Raw genomic sequence first — 24,508 nt, 5'->3', positions numbered from 1 at the left:
TCTCAGAAAGCAAGCAAACATGCACATACATCCATAGGATCTATAATACTTGTATGCATAAAAAGGTAAAGGTAAAGGTACCCCTGCCCGTACGGGCCAGTCGTGTCCGACTCTAGGGTTGTGTGCCCTTCTCACTTAAGAGGCTGGCGGCCAGCGCTCTCCGGAGACACTTCTGGGTCACGTGGCCAGCGTGACAAAGCTGCATCTGGCGAGCCAGCGCAGCACACAGAAACGCCATTTACCTTCCCGCTGGTAAGTGGTCCCTATTTATCTACTTGCACCCGGGGGTGCTTTCGAACTGCTAGGTTGGCAGGCGCTGGGACCGAGCAACGGGAGCGCACCCCGCCACGGGGATTCGAACCGCCGACCTTTCGATCAGCAAGTCCTAGGCACTGAGGCTTTTACCCACAGCGCCACCCACGTCCCTACATGGTGGTAAGGCAGAAAATGTTTTGCCATCATGGAAGTTTAGTCTAGGCTCCATGGTGATTTAAGCCCTGCAGTTAAGGCACCGCCGTTCATTAAGGCAGCCAGAGGAGGCTTGGCCAAGTCAGTCAACGAACAGTCAATGCCTCCATAGAGGAAGGTGTAGTCTCATCCAGTCTTAAGGTGGCTCTGGCTGAAGAAACCCTCTCTGGATTTCACTGCAAGCAGTCTGAAATGTTCAATCTCTGGGCAAAGTAGTTTTGTGTGCATGGTGGTGACTAATTTTCCTGGGTCCTTGGATGAAATGGATTATTCATACCCATTTAAATCTGCCCCAGGCTCCGTTCTGACACAGACATAGTGTTAGGCACCCTGGTAGGTAGCGGAAATACATATTGTTGGATTTCTGAATGTGTTTCAATCACATCAGTCATGGTATCCTTTTTGGTGATCCCTAAATCTGATAATGGAATTATGGTTCCTAACCTATCCTAACCCAGCTAACCCATTATGCTTGCACAACAGGACTTCACCCTGCGCCCAGTCCAAATCTTTTCCATAGGATTGGGGAAGCCCCTAGAAAAGATGTGCGGGAGAAGCTGCGCTATTGTGGAAGCAGATATTCTTCCACTGAAGGAACATTAAGCCATAGGTGTTACTTTGGAGCAATTGTTCTATTTTCACAGCCAAAAAACTCTTCAGTGATTAGCACTGTATTTTGGCAACTAGGAACTCTTCTTCCCAGTGAAACCAGGGAACTAAAGTTCTTTGAGAGGGCCTGGGGATTTCTGATACAATATTTAAGAAATCCTCAAAAAACTCAAGTCCACAAGAGACTTTGGGATAGACAGGCCTAAAGGTATAAAAGTATGAGTTTAATGCACATTTGTAGTGCAGTATTGATAGCAACCAAGTCTCCTGAGCAGAATATCTGACAACTGCTCTGACAAGATATACCAGAATTGCAGAAACAATTGCCTTTTGATGAAAGGGAACATGAAACGTTTTTTATAGGGAACAAAATAGTGTATTCTGTTTCACTTAAGAAGTTTCTACTTGACTGCAATCACAAGAGTCATTGACTGAACATGATACCAATGTGTAACCAAAAGTTAACTAAAACTACTACAGTTTAATTATATCATTACCCTTGTAAGAAAAGCCAGTATCCTGCACGTGGACATGCTAGATAACAGAACAAGGTCTCAGAGCGAATTGGGGTATGTTCCTGAATATTCAAGAGGTGATAGACTCCCACAATATGCTGTGAAACCTTTCTTAAAAAATTGATGGAGTATAGGGGTTGTGCATCCATGCTATTCGCAAGAGGGCTGACAGTAGAGAGCAATGCAGGCACAACCCTCAACTTGGGAGATATGCTGGGAAAAGAAAAGGGAAAAAGGAAGTTGCCTGGTACTTGCTACCCCTCATTCCAGGGCCTAAAACAAAGGAAGAATTAGGGTTGCAAGACCTTGAAGCTGAATCCCCACCCCATCCAAATCCATTATATGGTGAGGTATAATACTCCTTAACAGCTTCAGTTTAGTTAACCCGTCCCAGGCTGTGTTAAGGGCCAAGAGTTGGCCCATCACTAGAATGCAAACGTAAAATGCGCTGGGTGGTTTCTTGTGATACTTGCATGAGTCAACTCTGCCAAGAGTTCTTGGAGCACTTCACTAGAGTGGGAGTTTGGTGGGATGGGATCAGAACAATACTCTGAGTTGTGTGTTGCTGTTGTTTTTAAGTTTCAGTAGAGCAAAATTATTTCTCTGTCTTCTCTGGGGCAGCAAACAGCTTTATGAGGAAGCCTTTCTGTATTGAGGAAGTTATCAAGTCGATCACTTGGCCCAAAGGGAATGACTTCTAAATATCCAGACTACTGTCCCTTTTCCCTTAGTGAGACTCCAATGCCAGGGGATTCCCCTCCCCCACAAAAAAATGCAGGAACTCATGGGGGGAGGAGATATATTCCTCCAGGAAGAGCTATATCTTTAAGATATGTTTGGCTGTGCAGGTTATTGCAAATTAGAGCCGTGCACCAGATTCAGTTCTGAACTGATCCGCACCCTGATCCAGATTGGGTCAAGGAAGTCTCCAATCACTACAGTTGGTTGTGTCTTCCTGGATTGATTTGTACTGATCTGTAGTACTTTTACTCTGCCAAACCTTTATTAGGAATTACAAATATAGGCAATCATAAAACATCCATATGTAAAATTTTAAAATATATACAAAAACAGCCATGTAAAATATGTAATAACGAGGATTTTCATTGGAGTTTCTTCCTGCTAAATAGTGCCATTCATTATTTGTAGTGCAAAACAGTCCCTCAGAAATCCAGGCAGACCATCTCTAAACTGTTGCAATGATTACATCACCATATAACAAAAACGCCAGGATAGGGAGAGGAGAGCTGCAATCTTACCCCACCCAGCACTCCCCAATCAAAATTCTTGGGAGGAGGCAGAGTGAAGTCTTAGAATGACTTCTAAGATCTGTCTTCTGAGTTTTGTTTCCTTCACAGCACCCTATTCAGACTTAGACTTTTTCCTATCCTTTCCCAATTAATCCTAGTCCCATCCTTTTTTAAAAAAGAAAGTCTGTTGCCTTGTCTTTTAATATTCCTGCCCCTCCCCCCAAAACTGGTTCTAGCTCTTACATAAGTTATATTTATAGAATGCTAGGTTTTCTGTGTCTGTCTTTATCAATACATTGTATTGTGTATATGTGTGTTGTGAGTACATTGTACACAGTCCCGTACGCTGCACACTACCTGTGTACAAGCAAGAGACAAACAATGCAATATTATATACATCAGTAAAATCTATTTTTAAAAAAACTTTCTTGAAAAAGCGAACTTAAAACGTGCCTAGCATTAAAACCCTTTTGAGCTGTTTGCCAGTAATTTGGCAGGGTTAAGCCCCCTTGTAGCGGCTAGCATGTCTGCATATTTTATTGCTTTATGTGAAACTAGCAAACAAACAATAAAGTTATGGCCATTTTGGTTCCCAGTTCAAGTATATGGTATTTCTGAAGATTTGTTTCCCCCCCCTTGACTTCAGTCCAGAGCTTATTGGGTCCAAATCTGGTCTGCTCTGGATTTACAGGAAGAAATGTTATTATTATTAAAGATTGTGAAATATTTGAAAAACTCATGTGTGCAAATAAGCTCATTAGCAGGTTTAATGTAAAAAAAGCAGCTAAATATATTATTAAGAAAAACTAAAGAATAACTTAAAGATGGAGTAATGTGGAAAATGCAGTATGAAAATTAAAAAGGAACCACAAAAAGGGGGGACGGATGTGTATTAGAAATGTATGTGATTTGTGTTTTTGTAATTTGTATGTCTGTAAATTTTTGAAAGACTGAAAAAAATGTATATATATAAAATACAAATCAGCTGCACAATTTGGATAGAGCGGTCCATGCACAGCTCTATTGTGAATAATTGTTTGAAAATAAAGGGATGGGTGAAATATTTGGCAAAAGGTTATTTTTGACAGGCAATGTGAAAAGGATGTACTATATGGAATAAATTCATAATAAAAACCTCATTCAAGAAATTCAAGCTCCTTTCATATACAAATATTCTATATTCATATGACAGACATTAACTATATGCTTGATTTCTCAAGTTTTCCTATTTTTAAAAAAGTTGAGAAGCTACGAGTCATTAATAAATGCTACCTAAAGTTCTGAGGTGTTTAATTTTATTTCAACATATTAAAGAGCAAGATAAAAATAAGAAGCCTAGTTGTACTGAAATAAATATTTATGAGTTATTGCCAATTAAATACCCATCATATTTCTATATGCCACAATAAATTAAAAAGTGAATGCTGATGCAGGAATATAGGACTGGGTTCTTTGCAAAACTTAATGTCATTACAATATAAAAGCTAAAATTACATTTTAAAAGCATTTCTACAAAGTTGAAAATGTTTACCTTCTGGTCTGTAAATATTGGCCAAGAGCAATTTCTAACAACACGTCAGAATCCTGCAATCATGTCTGTTTTGATTTATTCATTTCACTGGTCTGAAACTCTGGAGAACTGCTGCCATTCTGTGTAGACAATTCTATGCTAGATGGACCCAGAAAGATACAGTTCTGTGGAAGGCAGACTCTGTGTTCCTAACCACATCATCTCCCTCTCTCCCTCCCTCTCTCTCTCTCTCTCTCTCTCTCTCTCTCTCTCTCTCTCTCACACACACACACACACACACTATAAAAGACCTTTCTTTTCGAGTCAGCATAGCTTAGATTACTATAAATTCCATGTAGTTAACATTTAAAAACATGTTTTATGTCACTGTTCAGTTTTCAAGTGTCACCTTCACACAAGGTACTGTGTGACACTACAGTCTCTTCTCCACTACTGGTCAGCACACTGTCCTTACCTTTCAGCAAAGGTTATCCCGCTCAAAATGCATCAAGAAAATGCTGCTTTTTTGCTTTTAAATTCTTGGTAAAGTACCAACTTACAATTTAACATTATGAGGGCTTTTGATTACTAATAGTTGTTGTTTTTAATTTTTTTTTTTTTGCTTTTCTCAACTCTCATATGACAAATTGCCACCTTATTTATGTGTCACCTGTCGAGAGTCAGATATGATGGTTCCCTGGCATCACCAGAATTCACCAATACTTTTTGCTAACTCTCCCTATCTCCAGCCAGAAATCCACAAAACATTTGCCTACAGGGCTTAGTCAAGAAGTGGTGCAGTAACGGTCTTCTCGCACCCGATTCTCCTCCTTTTTGTTTTAGGTTTAGTTTCCTCTTGCCATTAACCTTTTATGGCTTAAATGCTTGCATTTCCTAGTCAAAAAAAGGAAGAAGTTTGACACCTGTTTAGTGCGCCTCCCCAAACTGAAGTGTTCTTCCTAATATGACAGCTAGGTAGCTTTCTTTAATTCTTTTTAAAGATTATGGATGTACCTCTGTACCTCTTCAAGGGCAACTATGGGCTGTTTCTCATTCTTTCTGCAATGGGCTCTCAGTGTGCATCGTGGGAAGAGTGCAAATATTTTAACTCTTCTCGTATGCTTACAATGTAAGTGGTGCTACAGCTATGCCCATCCATACATTTGCAAAATTTTCTCTTCAAGGAGGCTGGTGTCTTCATTACATACCTTTAGGCGCCAGGCAAAAATGTTCCTTGTCAACTGGGCCTTTGGCTGATTAAAATCCTATACCCTTTGAGGGAGGCGAGTTTATAGGTTTGTGGGTTTTTTGTTCTTGTTTTTATTATGTATTTTGTGTTTTTATCTTGCATTTTTATATTGTAAAGCGCCTCAAGTTCTACAGAGGAAGGGCAGTATGCAAACTGAATTAATAGTAATTAACAAATTGTGCTCATATATTCCTTATCAGATGTTACACTGGTGAGGATGCAGAATGATTCAGGCATCACCCACGAGCAAGGAAGAACCTGTTGGGCAATTGTAAGGCAATCGGGTGATAGTTTAACTTTTCTGTCTAATGATATGAAACAGATTATGTCAGTAGCGTCACAATTATAGACAGTTCTTCCTGTCTGCATTTCACTGTAAGAGTGCTTCACTCTGGTTTCTTCCAGTGCCAGACAGATATGACTGCTGCATCTTGTGCACTTACATCATCTTTCACTTCTGTTGGTATTATAGGTTTTCGTAGAATACCAGTTGTGTATCTCTGCTGATGGCTCTTTTGATCCAGTGGAAACTTCAGTTAGCAAAATGGGGTGAGGCAATTTCGCTGCACCACTTTCCTCTGCGGTCCCCCCCCCCCCATAAATCTGCTCACGTGGAATGGGGGCCTTATGTGATAGGTAGCTTGGGGGACTGCAGGAGCAAGGGGCAATTCACAAAATTCACCTGTTCCTTTCAGCTTAATGAAGCCTGCTGGATCAAAGAGCCTTCTATCAGTGGAGAGCATCACTGGATTTTTATTTTTTTAATAACTGTAGTTAGGCAATTTATACAAACCACTGCATACCCAACAATAAGGGGCCTCTAGAAGTAATAACCCAGTGCCCAGAATCTGGCACAGAAGAGAACACATCTGTCCACTTTAGGTGATGATGATTTGAAGGTCTTTGACACAGAGCTGATTCATAAATTCCTTTGATGTGTGCAGCCAGCTGTACTGTACCTCTGGCAGAATGCTGTCTTCAGTTCTCCTTTATAGATCAGTTGTATTTATAATATAAACAATAGGGTTTTATAAGTCACAAGCCCCGCCTCCCCATGAAATTAGCTTCATCTCATGATCAAAAACAAAAGGTATCGCAGAAGTGAATGAACATCATTTAGTACCACACTTTATTTTAGGTGATTCTAGTTCTTAGATGTGTGTATCTAAGGTTTCTTCAGACTACAGTTTCTGGATCCTTCAGCAAAACCCTTCCAGACTCTGAAATTTATATGGCTGATATTAAAGCTTTAGTAGTTTTTCATAATCATGGAATTTTGTGAGTCAATAGTAACAAGCCTATGGGTAACATGCCTCTAGAAACTAGTGCCTGAGGAGATTACATAATTTAGGGTCCAATGCAACCTGCTCCTGAGCTACAAACTAGCCAACACAATGTTATCAAACTGCACTTCAATGCTTCAGTATTAAACACAACTACTATTTATATAACTTGGTTTTAGCTTTCCAGATTTGTCTCCCTAAGCAAGCATATGACAGGCCAAAAGCAAACAAAATGTGTGTAGAATATATTAGAAAAAGAACTTCCATTTCCTGGCCTGAGCTATTTTATTTTTCAACTACTGATCTGAAAGGGAAAAAATATAGATAAGTATCCTTCCAAAGATTAGTTTAGACACACTTGTCAGAAGCATCTTGCTCAAAAATGCTATTATGAAATCAAAAATAGTATGCAAAGAGGCTAACAAAAAGTGTGCTTATTTGTAGATAAGACACTGTGATGCAACCTGCTGGCTTCATCAAAAAGAGAAAATACAGAATTTCTCATTATGGGTTGTTATAAATGTGATTTCTAGAGCTTTGTTTGGGCATTAGTAAAGTTTCCAGAATTTTTTAAGCCATAGACAAAAATAAAATAAAATGATTTACACTCCCCAAATAAATTATTCAAATAGGCTTATCAAACCTAAACTTTAATAACAATTTAAATTCATCAAATTCATTGATCTGAACCAGTTCTACCAGTGCAGAAGTTCTAATAGGTCTAGATACAGGTGCCTAGATAATAGGTCTAGATACAGGTGCCTATTCCAATCCACAATAAAAGAATCAACTTAGCACACAAAACTGTTTGGTGTATTTAAGAAGCTTGCATTGAATAAAATCCAGCATTTAAAATAAGGCTGCTACATGCTAAACGTAGCTGATATTTTTTGATGGTTGGCAAATAGGAAACAAGAAGTGTGGACCTGTAACCAAACACTGTGGTGTAACCCTAATGGCTATGTTCTACCTCCACTTTTAGAGGTAGTGTGACTCTGAATATCAGCAGCTGAGAATCATAGCTTGTGTGCTTCTCATAGCCATCTGGTTGGCCACTCTGAAAAGAGGATGCTGGGCTGGGCTAGATGATCCAGCACGTTCTTCTTAATCCCAACACTCATTACTTACTCTAGTCTAGAACACACATTGCAGTGCGGTTTCGGGGTCTGAAGAAGGGTGGTGAGTGAGGAATGAAAAAAAGTACACTTTTTCATAATTTCCCTCCAAATTATCTCCATAATCCTTTTTTTAAGGGACACAGATCTCTTCCCCTCTCTGATCCTTCTCCCCTTCCTCAGGCTACGAAAACTGCTATGGATTGGATCAGGCAAATTCTATTCAAGTGATGAAGGAGGCCTCTGAGAATGTTCAGTCTATCAGGCATCGTCTCATCTCTCCTCTCCTTCTAACCAATATTTTTCTGCACACCTAGTTCCAAACCTGGACTCATGGTTCAGCTCTTCCAAATCATGAGCTGCAAACCACAGCACAAATCTTACATTATGGCTTATGGTTTGCCTCCTCTGTGGGAGCCCACCTATTTTGCTTTGGCTTACGAGTTATATGCAAAGTGGGCCGTTGTGTTAGCCAATTATCTTAACATCCTTGACCCTTCTGAACCATCTATCTATCACTATAAAATACATAACTATACGAGAAAAACCAGCCATATCTAGCAATGTCCAAAGAAAACAGTATCTATAACCAAGCTATAAGATGCTGTTCTTGCTTTCATTGTTTTTAATATTTAACACTGTACTGTTTTTAACACTTGATTGGGAGCCGCCCAGAGTGGCTGGGGAAACTCAGCCAGATGGGCGGGGTATAAATAATAAATTATTATAATATTATTATTATTGGGGAAAAGGTTGGTAGAAGCATGAATAAGTAAATAAATAAATTGCATCTCAAAATAGAAACTTTCCATTTCTTTCTCTTGAAGGCACTCAATGAAATATATATGTAAAAAGGCACTGAAACGATCATTCAAAATTTTTAGATACCAGCTTTTAAAGGAAACATACCTGCTTCAGGACTTGTTCGACTGCAACTGCTCACAATGCTGTTTGGTATCACTTGATTGGAGGGTGCTTGGATTCGTGGCTGAGTTGGGTTCAGATGTAGTGAGTTTCCTAAAGTCATTCCAGGTTGACTGAGCACCCCACAATTTCCACTAGCTTGCATCTGATTTATTAAGCCTGCAAGATGGTTGTTTGGGCCAGGACTAGTACCATGGCCAAAGTTAGTGTTTGAATTCTGGCAGTGCATACTTTCTCCTCTTAAAGGTAAATCTTGTGCCAGTGAATTATGAATAGTGCCAGAGTTCATATTAGTGTCTGTAAAATGCAGCTGGTTAGCAGAGCAAGGCAAAACAGTATTTGAGCTCCCACAACCAGAAGTACTATTGCTGCTCATATGAGAACTTTGACAGCTCATGGATTGAAGTAACTGGGACATAGACGTAATGGGAAATGAACCTTGATTCTGTTTTCTTATCAAGTCAGGCCCAGATTTAGGAACTCCAGAACTATCCAACTGAGACTGCCTAAGCAAACTCAACACGGTAGTGTTTGGTGGTTTTCTTTTCCTCAAAGGGTCTTTTTGTTGAGACATAAGCTTATCTCGTAGTGCTGCTCGACCACTTTGCCCTTCACTTGATGGTAGAAGCATGTTAGCAGTAGGAGGAAACATGGTGTTTAAAGTGCTATGTCCATCATTGTTGCCACTACTGGCAACAGTTCCAGAATTGCTACTGCTGTTGCTATTGTTACCAGCAAGTTTATTTTGATTTGCTAGCTGTGCTTTGGCTGCTGCTGAGAGTAAACTACTAGCTGGAAAGGAGGCAGCATTGTGCTGGTTCAAGATCTGATTTAAAGGCATTCCCAGCAAGCCAGGCTGACTTTTCATGGGCCCACTTCCAGCAGATGCAGATGGAAAAACTGCATTGTTTGGAGGATTCAATACATTACTCATTCCAGCAATCAATGGGTTAGGGATATCCTTATACTGATGGAGTCCATCAGTCTTTGTGGAAGGACTTGATGGCATGGATGGCCTAGGAGACCCTATTGTTGACCTTGGTGATCGAGGAGGAACTTTAATATTACTACAAGATGACTGTGGTCCTACTGGAGGCATCATGAAATTTCCATGATCAGATGATGTGGAAGATGAGCGTGATCTTTGGGGCGAAGCCTCAATCCTTCCAATTCCAGATCCCATCATATGAACCGGTGATGTTACTGGGGAGGGTGAGAGGGAGGTTGAAGCAGCATGCTGAACTCTTTGCACATGACTCCCATGGTTTGTGTGACCAGGCTTTACAGTTGGCAAAGGGAGATTACTTGGCAGAGGGACAACGGCTGGAGGCATGCTTACATTCATCACAGGTACCTGAGAGTGAACATTTGAGTGATAAGTACTTGGATTAATGATAACAGGATTCTGATTCACCGGTTTGCTAGGAATAGGGTCAAGAATGCCAAGCGGATCCTTCTCCGAAGTTAATGGCTTTTTCTGAAGAGCACAGGAAGGTGGTGGTGGTGGTGGAGGAGGTGGAGGAGGGCCTTGAGGTGGTTTGTGGTGAAACATTGCTCGTGGCATTTCCATACTAGCTGAAAAATTACACATGGGTTTTTTCATTACTGGACTTTTTGTGGTCAGGGTTGGGGAAAGAGGTATATTAGTCCTTCCAGCCATTGCACAAGATGACTGCACAGGAGAACCATGTAGCATTACTGAAGGTGGGGACAGAGGAGTTCTGTTCATGTGAACAGGACTAGAGTTGGGTGCTCCATGAAAACTGGAATTATTCCTCGTGAAAATATCTGGACTTCCAAGAGGGTCTGTCCTTGGAGAGATGGAACCATCTCCATATATTTGTGATCCTGATGAAGCTGGACTAGGCATTCCTCCATGGCCGCCACGATATGGAGATTTCTGTCCATGTTCATTACTGCCCAATCTCTGCCTGGGATAGACAGAATGAAGTTCTTGTTGTTGGTTTGCAGTCATCTCTTGCACATACAGCCTTCCCATGGCATTTGATGACCCCATCATCAATTTGAAAGGAGTTTTACATTCTGGCATCACAGAATTGGTAATTCCTTCATGTGATTTATTCCTCATTGATCTTGGAGTTGCTGCTCGTGAAGGTACTATTGGAGTTGCACCTAAATAAAAAACATGAGAGGAGAGTTACTATTGTGGAATGAAATGAAATATAACAAAAGAGGATAATTCCCCCTCTCTGGACAGAACTGCATCCAAGTACATTAAACACAAAATTCTGTAATGTGCCATGGTCTTGCACCAGGGATTCTGGTAGGAAACCTATGCCATTTATTCCTATGCCAGTCTTCACTAACCTAGTGCTTTCCAGACATTTTGGACGACAACTCTCATCAGTCCCAGCCAGCACTGTTTCTGTTCAATAATAATTTAGGGCAATATACTTATATCAAAATGTGACCTACCATGCCTTATCCAGGCCATCAGCTGCATAACCTGCAACTATCAGTTTCCTGAGTTGCCTTGGGGCTGCTTAAGACCGATCTGCCCCAAGAGAAGGCAAAAATGCCCAGGGCAGGGACTTCATTTCATCAGCTCCTAATCTAACCCAAGAATATTTTGCAACATTTCCTTATTCTAATATTTATGAACTACCATGGGTGCCTTGACAGAAAGGCAGCATATAAATATAATAAAATAAATAAATGAAATAAAAAACTTTCAAAACAGCCAGCTATTAAAACGGAAAATTAGGATATCCCCTGCTGCGGTAGGATATTGATCTTCAGTACCTGGTTGTACTTTCCCAACTTTGTTCTAGGCCAAATGTGGATGACTGAAGGAGGAAAGCTGTGTGGCACTAAGCTATAAGAATGTTTGGGAGGGCATGAACTTATTCCCTCTATTGACACTGAACACGGAAGGCCCAAAATGGGTAATTGCATAGGAGTGGGTACCAGTGGAGTGCAGCTGGATAAGGATGCTACATTTTGATGCCAGGTCTGGTGTGTGCCTAGAATGTCAGCATTTCCCCAAGATATGGAAGTTCCACACCTATCTATGAAAACACACACATATTAAGCTCTTTTGCATTGGGGTAGAATCACAGAGTTGTAGAGTTAGAAGGGATCCTGAGCGTCATCTAGTCCAACTCTTTGCAATTCAGGAATCTCAACATACATGACAGATGACCATCCAACCTCTGCTTAAAAACCCAGTCCTGTCCACTTCCAACAGTTTGACTTCACCCCCAAAGGTGCACGCCTCCATCATCTTCCGAGACAGATGGATGCCAACCGTCTACTCTTGGCTAGCAGTCTCTTCTCAGTCTCCAGGAAATCTATGTTCCAGAACAGTAGCTACCTGAGATCCTTTTACAGTAATTTTAAGTACCAGAGATGGAGCATGGGATCTTCTGCACACATACTCCATCAGTGACCCATGGCTCCACTAAGATATATGATCCAGGACCTAGGAGGGGGTGATTTAGGATTAGTGGAGTAAAGTGGAATGACTCTGCAAGGTGTAAAAAGGACATATGGTCCTCTAAAATCACCTCATGAGATTTGATAGCTTAACATATCTATTTTTTAAATAAACAACTTTTGAAGATTAATTCTCCCTATTACATTACTTACTTCTGAATATTAACATTGAATTTCTTCCTCCCACTTGTGAAAAGCGAAACTTACTTGTTCCACCACCAGGGCTAGTTAGAACCAATGAAGGATGAGGTGCTTCCATGCTCTTATGAAGTGTAGCCACTGCAATAATTTTCCTTTTATGGATGCATAGCTTAGTGACATCTTCATCTGCTTTAACATCTTCAGCTGTTCTTTGTGTCACAGCAACTCCAGGATCAAAATTAAATACCTTAAAAATAATGACAGAAACAGTATATTATGATTTTTTGGGTTAAGAGACTAACACCCCCCCCAAAAAAAGTAAGCGCCTCTCATTTTCTTCAAAATCTGATTATATAATGGGCATGTTAGAGGAATCAAAATTCAAAACATACAGTGGAGGCACACTTATTCTGAGCTGCCCTTGTAGTAGATGACGACTGGAGAACCAACAGTTCTGCTCAAAGCTCTGCTGGTACAAATTGTGGTACCTTGCATTAAAAAAACCCCACTACCCCACATCATCTCATGAAAACTCCAATTTGATAACATTTCCCTGAGCACCTCCTCCCAAAACGTGTACACCTTTGTATAGGCCCAGCACATTTGCTGACGGGACCCCCAGCGACATACAGCCTTACAATCAGGTGCGGGGGTGGGGGGAGCACTAAAAAAAAAACCCACGTATTTTTTATTAAAGATTTCTTGGTTTACAAAAGTATGTGCAGTGTCTCTTTTTTCAAGTCACATTTTCTACAGATCAGTTTCATTTGTTGAGACATTAGTATTAGATTAAGAAGAAAAGGGGAGAGAGGTGGAGGGGGCCATGGTGAGTGGGGTTGGGTGGCAATGTTTCTATTTTACTCAATGTATGTGTGGGGTTTTGTGTCAGCGTTGCGTGTGCAGGTTCTCTTTGCTATTTGCTTGTCTTCCTTTGGTGGTGAGAGAGGTTGGGGTTGGCTTAAGGTGTGGTTGTTTGTGATTGGCTGTGGTGAATTTTGTTTTCATGTGTGAGTGGGGTGGGTGGATGTTTTTGAATCAGGTTGGCCAGATTGATTTGTATCCTGTTGGTGGATTCTTGTCATTGTCTTGTTGGGCTATGTATGTGATAAAGGGGAGCCATACCGGGGTGAAGGCGTCTTCTTCCATTGGGGGGCAGCACTTATGTGGGCAAAGTGGAGTAGAGTTAGACCCCATTTTTGTAGCATTTTCAATGCCATTTCCTTTATTCAAGATGATATGAATTTAAAGGGAAACTTGCTCCACGTGGCTATCAAGTCTGCTTTGTCGGATATTTGACAGTCATAGATTCCTACATGAGATGCATGTAGTGCTAGTATTCTATACAATTTGGGAGACCAGACCATGTTCCATTCATTCAAGTTTAAGAGTCATTCAAAAGTCATTCAAAAGAAGGCAACTGGTTTACTGCAATGCGCTCTATGTGGGGCTTCACTCATGCTTGAACCTGAAGCTGCTGTCAGTGTAGAATACTGCAGTGTAGAATTGCTGACAGAAGTAAGGCCTTGTCAGAATATAACACCTGTGCTCAGAGATCTGCACTAGTTGCTTCCTGACCAAGTTCAATATCTTACTGTTAGCATAAGGTAAAGGTAAAGGGACCCCTGACCATTAGGTCCAGTCGTGACCGACTCTGGGGTTGCGGCGCTCATCTCACTTTATTGGCCGAGGGAGCCGGCGTACAGCTTCCAGGTCATGTGGCCAGCATGACTCAGCCGCTTCTGGCGAACGGCAGCGTACGGAAACACCGTTTACCTTCCCACCTATTTATCTACTTGCACTTTGACGTGCTTTCGAACTTCTAGGTTGGCAGGAGCAGGGACTGAGCAACGGGAGCTCACCCCGTTGTGGGGATTCGAACCTTCTGATCGGCAAGTCCTAGGCTCTGTGGTTTAACCCACAGCGCCACCTACTGTTAGCATATAAAGCCCTTAACAACTTAGGACCAATTTACCTATGAGATTACTGTACACCCCCCCACATGCACTCCCGACTGCTTCAATTGGCACTACTGCAGGTGCCACATAAAACCCATTCCACATTTGTAAGAACTTAACCATTTAGTGGCAGCACCTGCTCTTTGGAACTCCCTATCCATTGAGATCAAGTAGGAGCCTTTCACTGTATTCTTTTGCGGTGCCTGATAAAAACATGTTTTTTTAGGCAAGCCTACCCAGATGCTTAGAAAGTTGATGTAATTTTAATCTGTTTTAGTATCTTAACTTTTGTATGTTTTAAAGTATGGTTGTGATTCTTTCTTGATTTTCTTGTTTTATCTTTTTGTAGATATCTTTATCTTATTTTGTGAATAAATAAGTTCCCTTCAGGCACCTTGCTTATTCTGCCTTACTATATATTCTTCTACCTTGGGTCATTGCACACTCTTCCTTATCTACTATTGTATATCTGGCAAACTGAATTTCTAAGAGAGTTTACACAAACTGCTACTAGGGAGGAAACGCAGGAAAGAGCACCACTGCAGGAAAAAGAAAGCAATGGACAAATTGTGGTTTTCAAGGCCACTACAATTTTGCTGTCCACTACTCTACTGTATAGGGGACGTGGGTGGCACTGTGGGTTAAACCACTGAGCCTCTTGGGCTTGCTGATCAGAAGGTCAGCGGTTTGAATGGTTCGAAGGTCATGGGTGTCTCCCTGAACCAGAAGAGGAATGAAAAGTACAGAGGAGACATTGGCTGTACACAGACACAGTCTCTGATTGCTTGGGAAAAAACCCTGAAGAGGCAGGGACTTAAGATGGCTGTGGGCAGGTAGGCACTTTCAGTTTCAGCAACTGATCCATGGGGCGAGACCTACTTTTATATTGTGAACAGCCCTGAGATCTGTGGATGAAGAGTTTTATACAAATAAATTTACTTACTTAGCCTACTAAATAAATAAATAAATAAATACACTGAGCATTCACCTTTAAACAACCGTTTAGATTAATTATGTGAACCACGCCAATAAGTAATGCATCTTGTTTTCAAAACGGTTTTGTTTCTAATTACTGACTTTTAAAATTTTACAACAATATATTTAGTTCAACACATATTCATTTTTCATTCAGTATCTTCACAGTTATCTGATTTTACCTTGGGAAGGATGAGGGGACATTCTAAACCACACTTGCATGTTCCATCAGTCAGCAGATACGTTTTAACCTGTTCCAAACAGGACAATAAAGACCCACTAGGACTGAAAGAATAAGAAAAATGTAAAATATGCACATTAATGAATATTGCTAGAAAATACTTCACATACAATTGATGTATCAGTTTGGAACACACACACACAAACAGAGAGTACAGCTTCACTATTCTGCAAAAGTTTCCACAGAAAAGTTAATGTAATTTCTGTTCAAACTTACATCAAACTTACTTTTCTCTAACCTACATTTTAACAAGAACTCAAGGCTAGGCATTTCAAAGTTGCTCCATTGTTCTCTTGGATGTTGCAGGGTACCAGCTTGTCTATTAATGTATAATGCACAGGATAACATATAATGCACAGAAGGATTGAGGAACTAGTACACACAGAGGATTAGCTTCACATTTCGTACTGTTTAAAAGAGCCCACAATCTCCAGAAGTTCCTATTTCAAGTAATAAAAGGTTTTCCTCCAAATAAATAAAGAAGAAAAGAAGAAGAAGTGTAAGCTTAGACAGGCTTTTTAAAGACAAGTTTATTCCAAATTGATAGCAGGACCTAAGTCCTACTATGCAACAGACATTTCATAGATATAGGTCTACCTAAAAAAACAGTCACAAACCCAGCTGGGGAAACTGATGTTTATCTGAAATGAATGGAAATGGTCTTAGAAGACAGTTCTTTAGGGATATAGGAATATGCTCAGTCTTTAAAGTGTTTCTGGGCAATGAGGTTGCTCCTCTGAGTAAATGTGTTGGTTAGATTGTATATAGCTGATGGTGAATTCAAGCTCTTACACAAGGAGCCACTACTCGAGAAAGTAAACCTTGGATAAACACAAATTAGATAGAGATAGATAGATAGATAGATAGATAGATAGATAGATAGATAGATGATAGATAGATAGATGATAGATAGATGATAGATAGATAGACGATAGATAGATAGATGATAGATAGATAGATAGATAGATGATAGATAGATAGATAGATAGATAGATAGATAGAAAGATAGAAAGATAAATGGGGGAGGGGAGAGAATTATATTTTAATCTTTTCCATCTTTTCAAGCATTAGCAGTTTTGTTGGGCCTGTGTATGGAGAAATTCCAAGGAAGAATTTGCTTAACTGGGAATGGAATGGAACTTCACATTCTGCAATATCCTTCTGAGCTACATAAGATTAGATGTCGTAGCATCTAATCTTATGTTCCCCAGGAGCGTAGATGAGAGGCCACAGGATGCAGTGGAAGTGTTTCTCAGCCAGTGGGGGAAGGGGTAGCAGCTCTCACATAATTTTTCCCCACCTGCATAGGGAAAGTAGAAACTCCCCTATGAGGAATGATTACAATGTGTGTGTGTGTGTTTTAAGTTTAGAGAAAAGGCATGTAAGAGGAGATGGAGAAAGTGAATAGAGAAAGGTTTTTCTTCGTCTTGCGTAGCGCAAGAACTTGAGGACATCCAATGAAGTGGGATGTTGGAAGATTCAGGGTGGTTAAAAAAGTTCTTCTATCCAGGCTTTGATGTCTGGTGAGGTAATGCATTCCAGGGTTGGAGAAAGAGAACTCTGGCTATCAAGTCACCTTTCGCGGAATTACTTAAACTGAACAACTTCCTATTCCAACATGGACGTGAATGCTTACCTAATATACAGAACTCCATTTTGATCTACCCGCCGTTGCCAACCAACTGGGACTTGTACTGCAGGCAGCCCTCCATCTTTGTCCCCACCGTCACACTCCTTGCCTCCATTCATTTTTTTTGATACTGCTTATGCCTCCTCGGAGATATCAACAATAAGATGATATCCTTAGTCTATATGTCATCATGGCCTTCAGAAGGCGGCTGCACAGCACAGCGACTCCCTGTTTGTACAAAATGCATTGGGAAGCTCTGGCTCAGTCGATGAAATCTGCCATTTTTGTTGTTTTGCAAATCAGTTGCCCATTCTGATCAATATTAAGTATGAAATGTTTTATTCCTTATGTAGTCATAAGGATATCCTAAATGGGTAAAAATGAATGTTTCCAACTTGGGAAAATCATAATCCATTAATGCTCTGTTACTGGCCAAGAAGAGATTGAAAACATTTACTTCTAGTTCAATAGCATGACTCCAAGCTTGATGACTGCCAAAGGTAATTTGTATTTTGAGAGAATAAGTCCCATTTTTGAAGATTTGTCACGGCCAAAAACTCCAGGTATTAAATCCTTTTTATATGCCACATTCTTTCTGTTTCCTTGTCTTCTTCCATTCATTGTCCAAGGAACTCCTGGACGCTTCTTGTGATTCTCTCATGATGATACAGCTCCAATATGAATACCTGATGGGGGACAAAACACAAGCAGCTAAGTAATATTACCATTAAAATGAAAGTAATGTCTGTTATCTATTTGCTCTGATTTGTGCACTGCAGAAGACAACAGTGTAACTCTTAAATAAATTTTAGTAAAAACTTTAAGGAAACACAAAAGGTGGAACAGGGTCCAAAGCTCTGCACAACCTAGATGACAGTATTTGTGTTTTCCCCCACACGTAGCACCTCCTCAGGATCCAGAGTTGAGTTTCAAAAGCAGTTTGTGGTATCACATAATTCTAATATTTAAAGGAAGTCAAACATGTATTCAAGCATGCCTACAGAAGCTGTTTGAATCTTGGCTGTATTGAGAGATAGAGGGAGAGAGAGAGATTAAAACTGAAACATGTGAGAATGCTTAAGAATTCAAGAGAAAAGACAGGAATAAAGATTATATGAGGCAGCTTGGATGAATATTGGCCTCTTCTTTTACACTTTCAAAGGGAATTCCTACATTTATTCATTGCTTTGCATGAAAGTATTTATGCAACTGCAACTTGGTACGTTAACACATTGTAATCCTAATCTAATTAATTCTGCAACAATTTATTCCATTACAATCTCAAAATAGAAACACTAGTCTACAGAAACTTTGAGCATTCATTGAATTTCTGATTACGTACGTGAAAAACATCACACTTCTCCCTGCGCTGAAGCAACCAACAGGGCTTACAGGACAGATAGCACAACTTGCGCACAGGCCTAAGTCTTTGCCAGAAATCAGATACTACCCCATATTACATATGCATAGATCGATGATTTTTACTCATTAGTCAGCAAATAAGCAACTAGTTTTTAATATATATTAAAACAAACGCATGCACTGGATCATTTCAAGAGATATAGTTTCTGCAACAGATGCAGGTAAAACACATTAACCACAGCTTGCTGCATGTAATTGCTGTGTGCGTATTTCAGGTTACGAGTGCTGATTATATTTACCCTTTAAACCTTGCTTTTTACCTCTCCCTACACAGGACTGGTACACTGAAGTACTAAGGAAGAAGGTGAAAAGTCCTGCAGTCCTGGAGGGAATGTGAGGAGGTGTCATGGTCCCGAACCAGGAATCATCACTTGCAGAAGCAGCCTTTTAGGCTCTAGGGCCAGCAGTTCCACATACTCCCCGAACCCCAAGGAGAAACTTCTGCCATGGGGCTGAATGGACTGGAGACTCATTGGAGGATCAGGAAACCCCAACAAACTCTCTTCAAAGTAGTGTGAAATCCCACTGCTTATATTAGAAAAAAAAAGTCACCAGCTGCAGAAAAAGGGAGTAATTCTTTAACTGGCCACATACAGGAAACAGAGGCAGGGTTTCCACCATGACTACCTAGTGCAGTTGCTCCAAGATGCACTGAGACAACTTGTGTTTTGGGCCTCAGCTGTAGGACCGCTGAGCACAGTCCGGCCCCAGCCCCTTGGTGTTTGTATAAAGGCCTGGCTGCTCCTTGCCTTACCTTCCTATCTTTTCCACAACTCTGGGCCTACCGATTTCCATCTTGCTTGGGCCATCACCATCCCTTGGGGTGGACATCACCATGGATCAGGATATAAGGACTTTGTAGCCAGGCAACTACCACTTCAATGTCAGCAACCAGGGGAATGAGAAGGGCTGAAAAGAGTCACAGGGACCTAATGAGAAGTGGGGAATTAAGGCTGGATAGGTCATCACAAAGGAATGTAAGCAGTTGAGATTCATTTATTATTATATGTAAGCTGTCTAGAAGACCTCTCTGGGTCGAAAGGTAGGGCAGAAACTGAAATAAAACAAAAGGACATGTTTAAGCATAAGTAGTATGTCCTTGAACTATCTTCTAGAACACACTCAAGATGTGTGCACAAGATGTTTTTTATTTATTTTACGGACCAATGCCTGCTATGTTTGCTACACTTCACTTGGAAACCAGCTCAGAGTGCTGCCTTATATCTCAAGAGGTGGCTTCCATCCTGTCAAGGTGGCTGAGAAAAGGGAGAACGCTACACACAGAGACACACAGCATAGATACACAAACTACTACAGATTAGTCTCTGAACTGACAGCAAGGCACCAGGCACCAAACATCTCCCATTGTTTCAGGCCCAATTCACCAAGCCTAAGACAAAACAGGTGATGCTGCAGCACCTTCAACTATATAGCCACAAACTCTTTCCCCCGCATCCCAGGACTAGAAAAGGCCCCTGGACTTGATACTGCCTTTTTTACTATCAAGTTTTACCAACTGGATGAATGGTGTGAGCCTGTTTTCTGAAGCACTGTTTTGGGCTTGAGACTTATCGGTGGGAAAGGGGCTATAGCTTAATGATAGAGCTCATGCTTTGGATACACAACATTCCAGGAAGAGATGGGGAAAAAACTTCTGCCTGAAAATCTGGAGAGCTCCTTCCAGTCAATGTAGCTGGATAGACAGAGTCAGAGCACTGGTCCAAGGTAGCTCTTTATGTTCCCATCTTGGCTTTGAGTCCTGGCAGACCTGCTCCCTGCCCTGCAGGCCTTTCCCCCCCTGGCCTGGTGGGGCCCTGACACTACAGCCAGAAAAGCTGAGGCTGCTACATGGACTCTTGGGGTGGGAGCTGTTGTTAAAACCGTGTTTACAGAAGACAATCTTACTCGGCTACGAGTGATCGCCAAAGAAAGAAGAAGAAGAAGTTGGCAGGGGGATTGTTGCTGCTGTTGATGTTGGTTCCTTTGTATTTATTTCAGATCTTGTGATTTACGTGGAAAATATTCAGTTTGGCTGTCTATTTTTGAACGTTTTGTTTTTTGTTTTATGACTACTTTTGTTATGTTGTAGTTATGTATTTTTTCATGTTGTAAGCTGCCTTGAACATCATTTGAAGTGTGGAAAGGAAGCATACAAATAAAATGATGTGCAAGGATAACAACAGGAGGACTCAAAGAAGGAACTTTTGGAAACTCAAGGCAGTAGAAACATAAGATGATTGGACCCCACTGAACTTGAAGCATAGGAAGCCCCAACGAAAATTTATAATTTGGCAAAATATTTGGACTTTACAATATGTATTTGTATAATTTGGAATATTTAATGTGACTTGATTGGATTGTTAAGATGGAAAACTTAATAAAAAATATTATAACAAAAACAAATAAAATGATGTGTGTACATATGTTGTCAGTGATGCTGGACAGCAACTCTAAAGGCCAGAGAATATAATACACAACAGGAATTGGAAGAAAGGTGTCAATGGAATTGTATGTGCTAGGATGTGTGCGAGGCTACATATGGCTGAAAGAGGCAATGCAAAGGACCTGTGCAAGTATTTCTAGGGTCTGTTTACTGGAAGCTTCTTTTCCAGATTAGTACTTTTAAAAAAAGAGCCCAATTTTATTTTAAATGCCAATGTTTAGGTAAAATTTAAATAAAATACATTTCAGGAGTTTCCGCCACATGTAGGTACTCCCTCCATATACCTAACTGCTTCTTGTGACAGGCGTTTCACAAGTATTTAATAGTATTGACTAGAAATAAAGTTCAACCATCTTCTTATTATCTGTGACTTGTCAAATATGATAAACAGCAGAAGTAATTTGCATAATTGTCTATGGAGATTTTACAAATTTTTTTTTAGCTAGCACTGTTAGTAGGCACAAAGTGCTTGCTTCAGCTAAGAATGTCACTTTCAGACCAAGTCTACTTTCTGTCAAGCCTTTTAACCTTGAAAAGTGTTTGAAGTTGGACTGCAGACAGTAGTGTCAGGGTTTTAGCAATGTAAAAATAGGAGCATGTGTGTGCTTTTAAGCTTAAGCCACTTAGCATTAAAATTTCAATTTCTTTTCCTCCCTCCTCCAGGAATAAATGCGGCACAGAACATACGAAGGCCCAGAAGACAAACATCTTGAATAGTGCTAGCAACTGTAAATGTAGTAAAAGAAAGTATTCATACTGCTCACGGAACATTTCAAAATGATAGCTTTCTATTCATGTATGACAATACTACACTTACACACAACTGGGGGGGGAGGGAATCCATTTAAACAAGTGTTGAAGACAGACAGCTTATTACTTGACTGCAACATAATTGGGCAGTATGAATTTGGCAATCTATACACATAGAAATTATGAAAGCCTTTATATAGGATCTTTACCCCCTTACCTATATAGTAGTACCTTGGAAGTTGAATGGAATCCGTTCCAGAAGTCCATTCGACTTCCAAAGCGTTTGGAAACCAAGGCACAACTTCCGATTGGTTGCAGAAAGCTCCTGCAGCCAATCAGAAGCCGCAGAAACCATGTCAGATGTTCGGGTTCCAAAGAACATTCACAAACCAGAACACTCACTTCCAGGTTTGCGGCGTTCAGGAGCCAAAATGTTCGAGTTGCAAGGCGTTCGGGATCCAGGGTATGACTGTACTATTATCAGTGTACATAAGACTGAAATGATCAGGTACCTGGGTCTTACCCTCTTCTGTTAGTTGGATCACTGACGCCAGGTAGGTGTGGCTATTATTTACGGTATTTCCCACTAATCTTTTGAGAAAGGTAGCCTAGAAAATGTAACTAATTACTGGTGCTCCCCTCTGACAACAACTAATAAGTTACTAGTTGTTTCTGACCCAGTATTCCTGAAATTGTATTTTATTAAACTAAACAGGTAATGAGGGACTTAAAGTGAGGTAATAGTGGTATTAGGCAAATGTAAGAGACAATGTTTTTTAGAACTTGGTTTGATTAGAGTCAGAAGATTTCTTGCTTTCCAGAAAAAAGCAGCTTGTTCTGGAGATTCAAATAATATTAAATGGCAGCAATATACTGGATATATGGTTTCTGTCTTCACTGTTTGGGAAAGATTTATAAAATTAAACTACATTCCATAAAGACTCACTTGGAAAAGAAAATATTCTACATTTGACCGGGGGTTAGCAAAAAAGCCCTATTTGTTTGTTTGTGTGTGCGTGTTTGCAAGCAAACACACTTGAATGCATACAAACATAGTGAGACAGAATGCCTACTGCAAAACAGTGCAAATAAGAAGCAGGAAATTACACATTCAGCATCTAAAAAGAAAGAACCCCTTAATGTATGTAATAAATATAGATTGAACAGTCACAGCATGCTTCTCCTGCTTATTTTAGTTAGTTAAATTGACTCAGCAGAAAAGCAGAGACTGAAGAAATGAAACTGTAGTACAGATAACTATTCAGGTCATGTTTTGATTATGAATATACATGGAATTCATCTGCAATTTTAAAAGGAACAACACAGAAACCAAACTAATAATTCAAATGCATGGGTTAAGCATACAAAATTTACTTGGAAGACGTGCACAGCTTTCTTGTGGCATAGTTTTTAAGAGAACATATTTATAGTAAATTCAGTTGCCAACAGTGAGTATAATCACATGTAAATTAGTTGTGACTTAGTCTGTAATTGTAAATACATGTGTTAAATAGCAAAGTCCAAGTAAGCATAGGATCAGGATACATATTGTACTGAAGTAAGTGGAAGGCAAAGCAGTTCTTAAATTTCTAGAAAAAGAAATCCAAGGATTCAAATCTGTTAGGAATTATCAGCCTCTTATCTGGAAACTTCGTAATTCTGTTGAATTGTGATTCAGGGTGAAGAAAATTTGCTTTGCATAGGCTCAGATATACTGGGTCATTTTTCACATGTTCCAAGGTTGAACATAGAATCGAATACAGAGCTCTAATCCAAAATTAAACCCTGAAAGCAAGAATTTGTCTGTGGTGTTTCATCTCATTGGCTTCAAAAGGGACTTACTTATAACTACGGTAACTTTAGTCACATTATTTTAATACAAATATTTTATTCTGTTTATATACTAATATCAGTTCCAGTTTTATACTCAGGATGATGTAGCCAAAACTGATACTCACTCACAAGAGAGGTACAAGCAGATTCACAGTAACCTTGAAGTTCAAAGCTTTGAGGTATGCACAAGTACAAAAAACTACCAAAAAAGACCAGAGGAGGACCCCCCTCCTCCCCCCAAAATCAGGCCCATAATAATTCAATAGCACTGAATATTGAGAGACTGGAGGAGTTGGTGGAAGGAAAAACCTGATAACTGAGTGGAAGGAGTGGTTGGACTAGTCACACAAAGTGTAGAAAGGAACATTGCCTAGATAGGCCACTTCCTGGCTCAAATTGAGAAGTGATTTTTAGCTTGGATATAAGTCACAGTACTGAGAGCAGCTCATATAAACCAACAGAGTAATCCAAGATGCTAATGTAGGTAAAGGTAAGGTAAAGGACCCTCGGACAGTGAAGTCCAGTCAAAGGCAACTATGGGGTGCGGCGCTCATCTCGCTTCAGGCCAAGGGAGCCGGTGTTTGCCACAGACAGCTTTATCAGTCATGTGGCCAGCATGACTAAACCGCATCTGGCACGACAGGACACTGTGATGGAAACCAGAGTGCACGGAAACGCCATTTACCTTCCCGCCACAACGGTACCTATTTATCTACTTGCACTGGTGTGCTTTCAAACT

General features: G+C 40.3%; 2 protein-coding genes across 5 annotated transcripts in view; both read right to left on the bottom strand.

The window, feature by feature from the left end:
* Positions 1–24,508, bottom strand: part of KIF5C (kinesin family member 5C) — a 316,620-nt gene that overhangs the window by 175,510 nt on the left and 116,602 nt on the right. The window lies entirely within an intron of this gene.
* Positions 1–24,508, bottom strand: part of MBD5 (methyl-CpG binding domain protein 5) — a 105,843-nt gene that overhangs the window by 21,153 nt on the left and 60,182 nt on the right. For 2 of the 4 annotated variants that reach the window (XM_081928418.1, XM_081928421.1), the window contains exons 3-6: positions 17,328–18,007; positions 15,633–15,735; positions 12,587–12,767; positions 8,909–11,056 (exon numbers count right to left, since the gene is read on the bottom strand). In XM_081928418.1, the coding sequence (XP_081784544.1) occupies positions 8,909–11,056; positions 12,587–12,767; positions 15,633–15,735; positions 17,328–17,440 (2,545 nt within the window). In that variant the 5' untranslated portion in view covers positions 17,441–18,007. Of the gene's footprint in view, positions 1–8,908; positions 11,057–12,586; positions 12,768–15,632; positions 15,736–17,327; positions 18,008–19,497; positions 19,673–24,508 lie in introns of all 4 variants that reach the window. The other 2 variants (XM_081928420.1, XM_081928419.1) reach the window with 2 other exon arrangements.

Source organism: Podarcis melisellensis (assembly GCF_964234715.1).
Source record: "Podarcis melisellensis genome assembly, chromosome: 1".
NCBI lineage: Eukaryota > Metazoa > Chordata > Lepidosauria > Squamata > Lacertidae > Podarcis > Podarcis melisellensis.
Note: the sequence above shows the minus strand (reverse complement) of the source record. Positions and strands in the feature narration are given on the sequence as shown.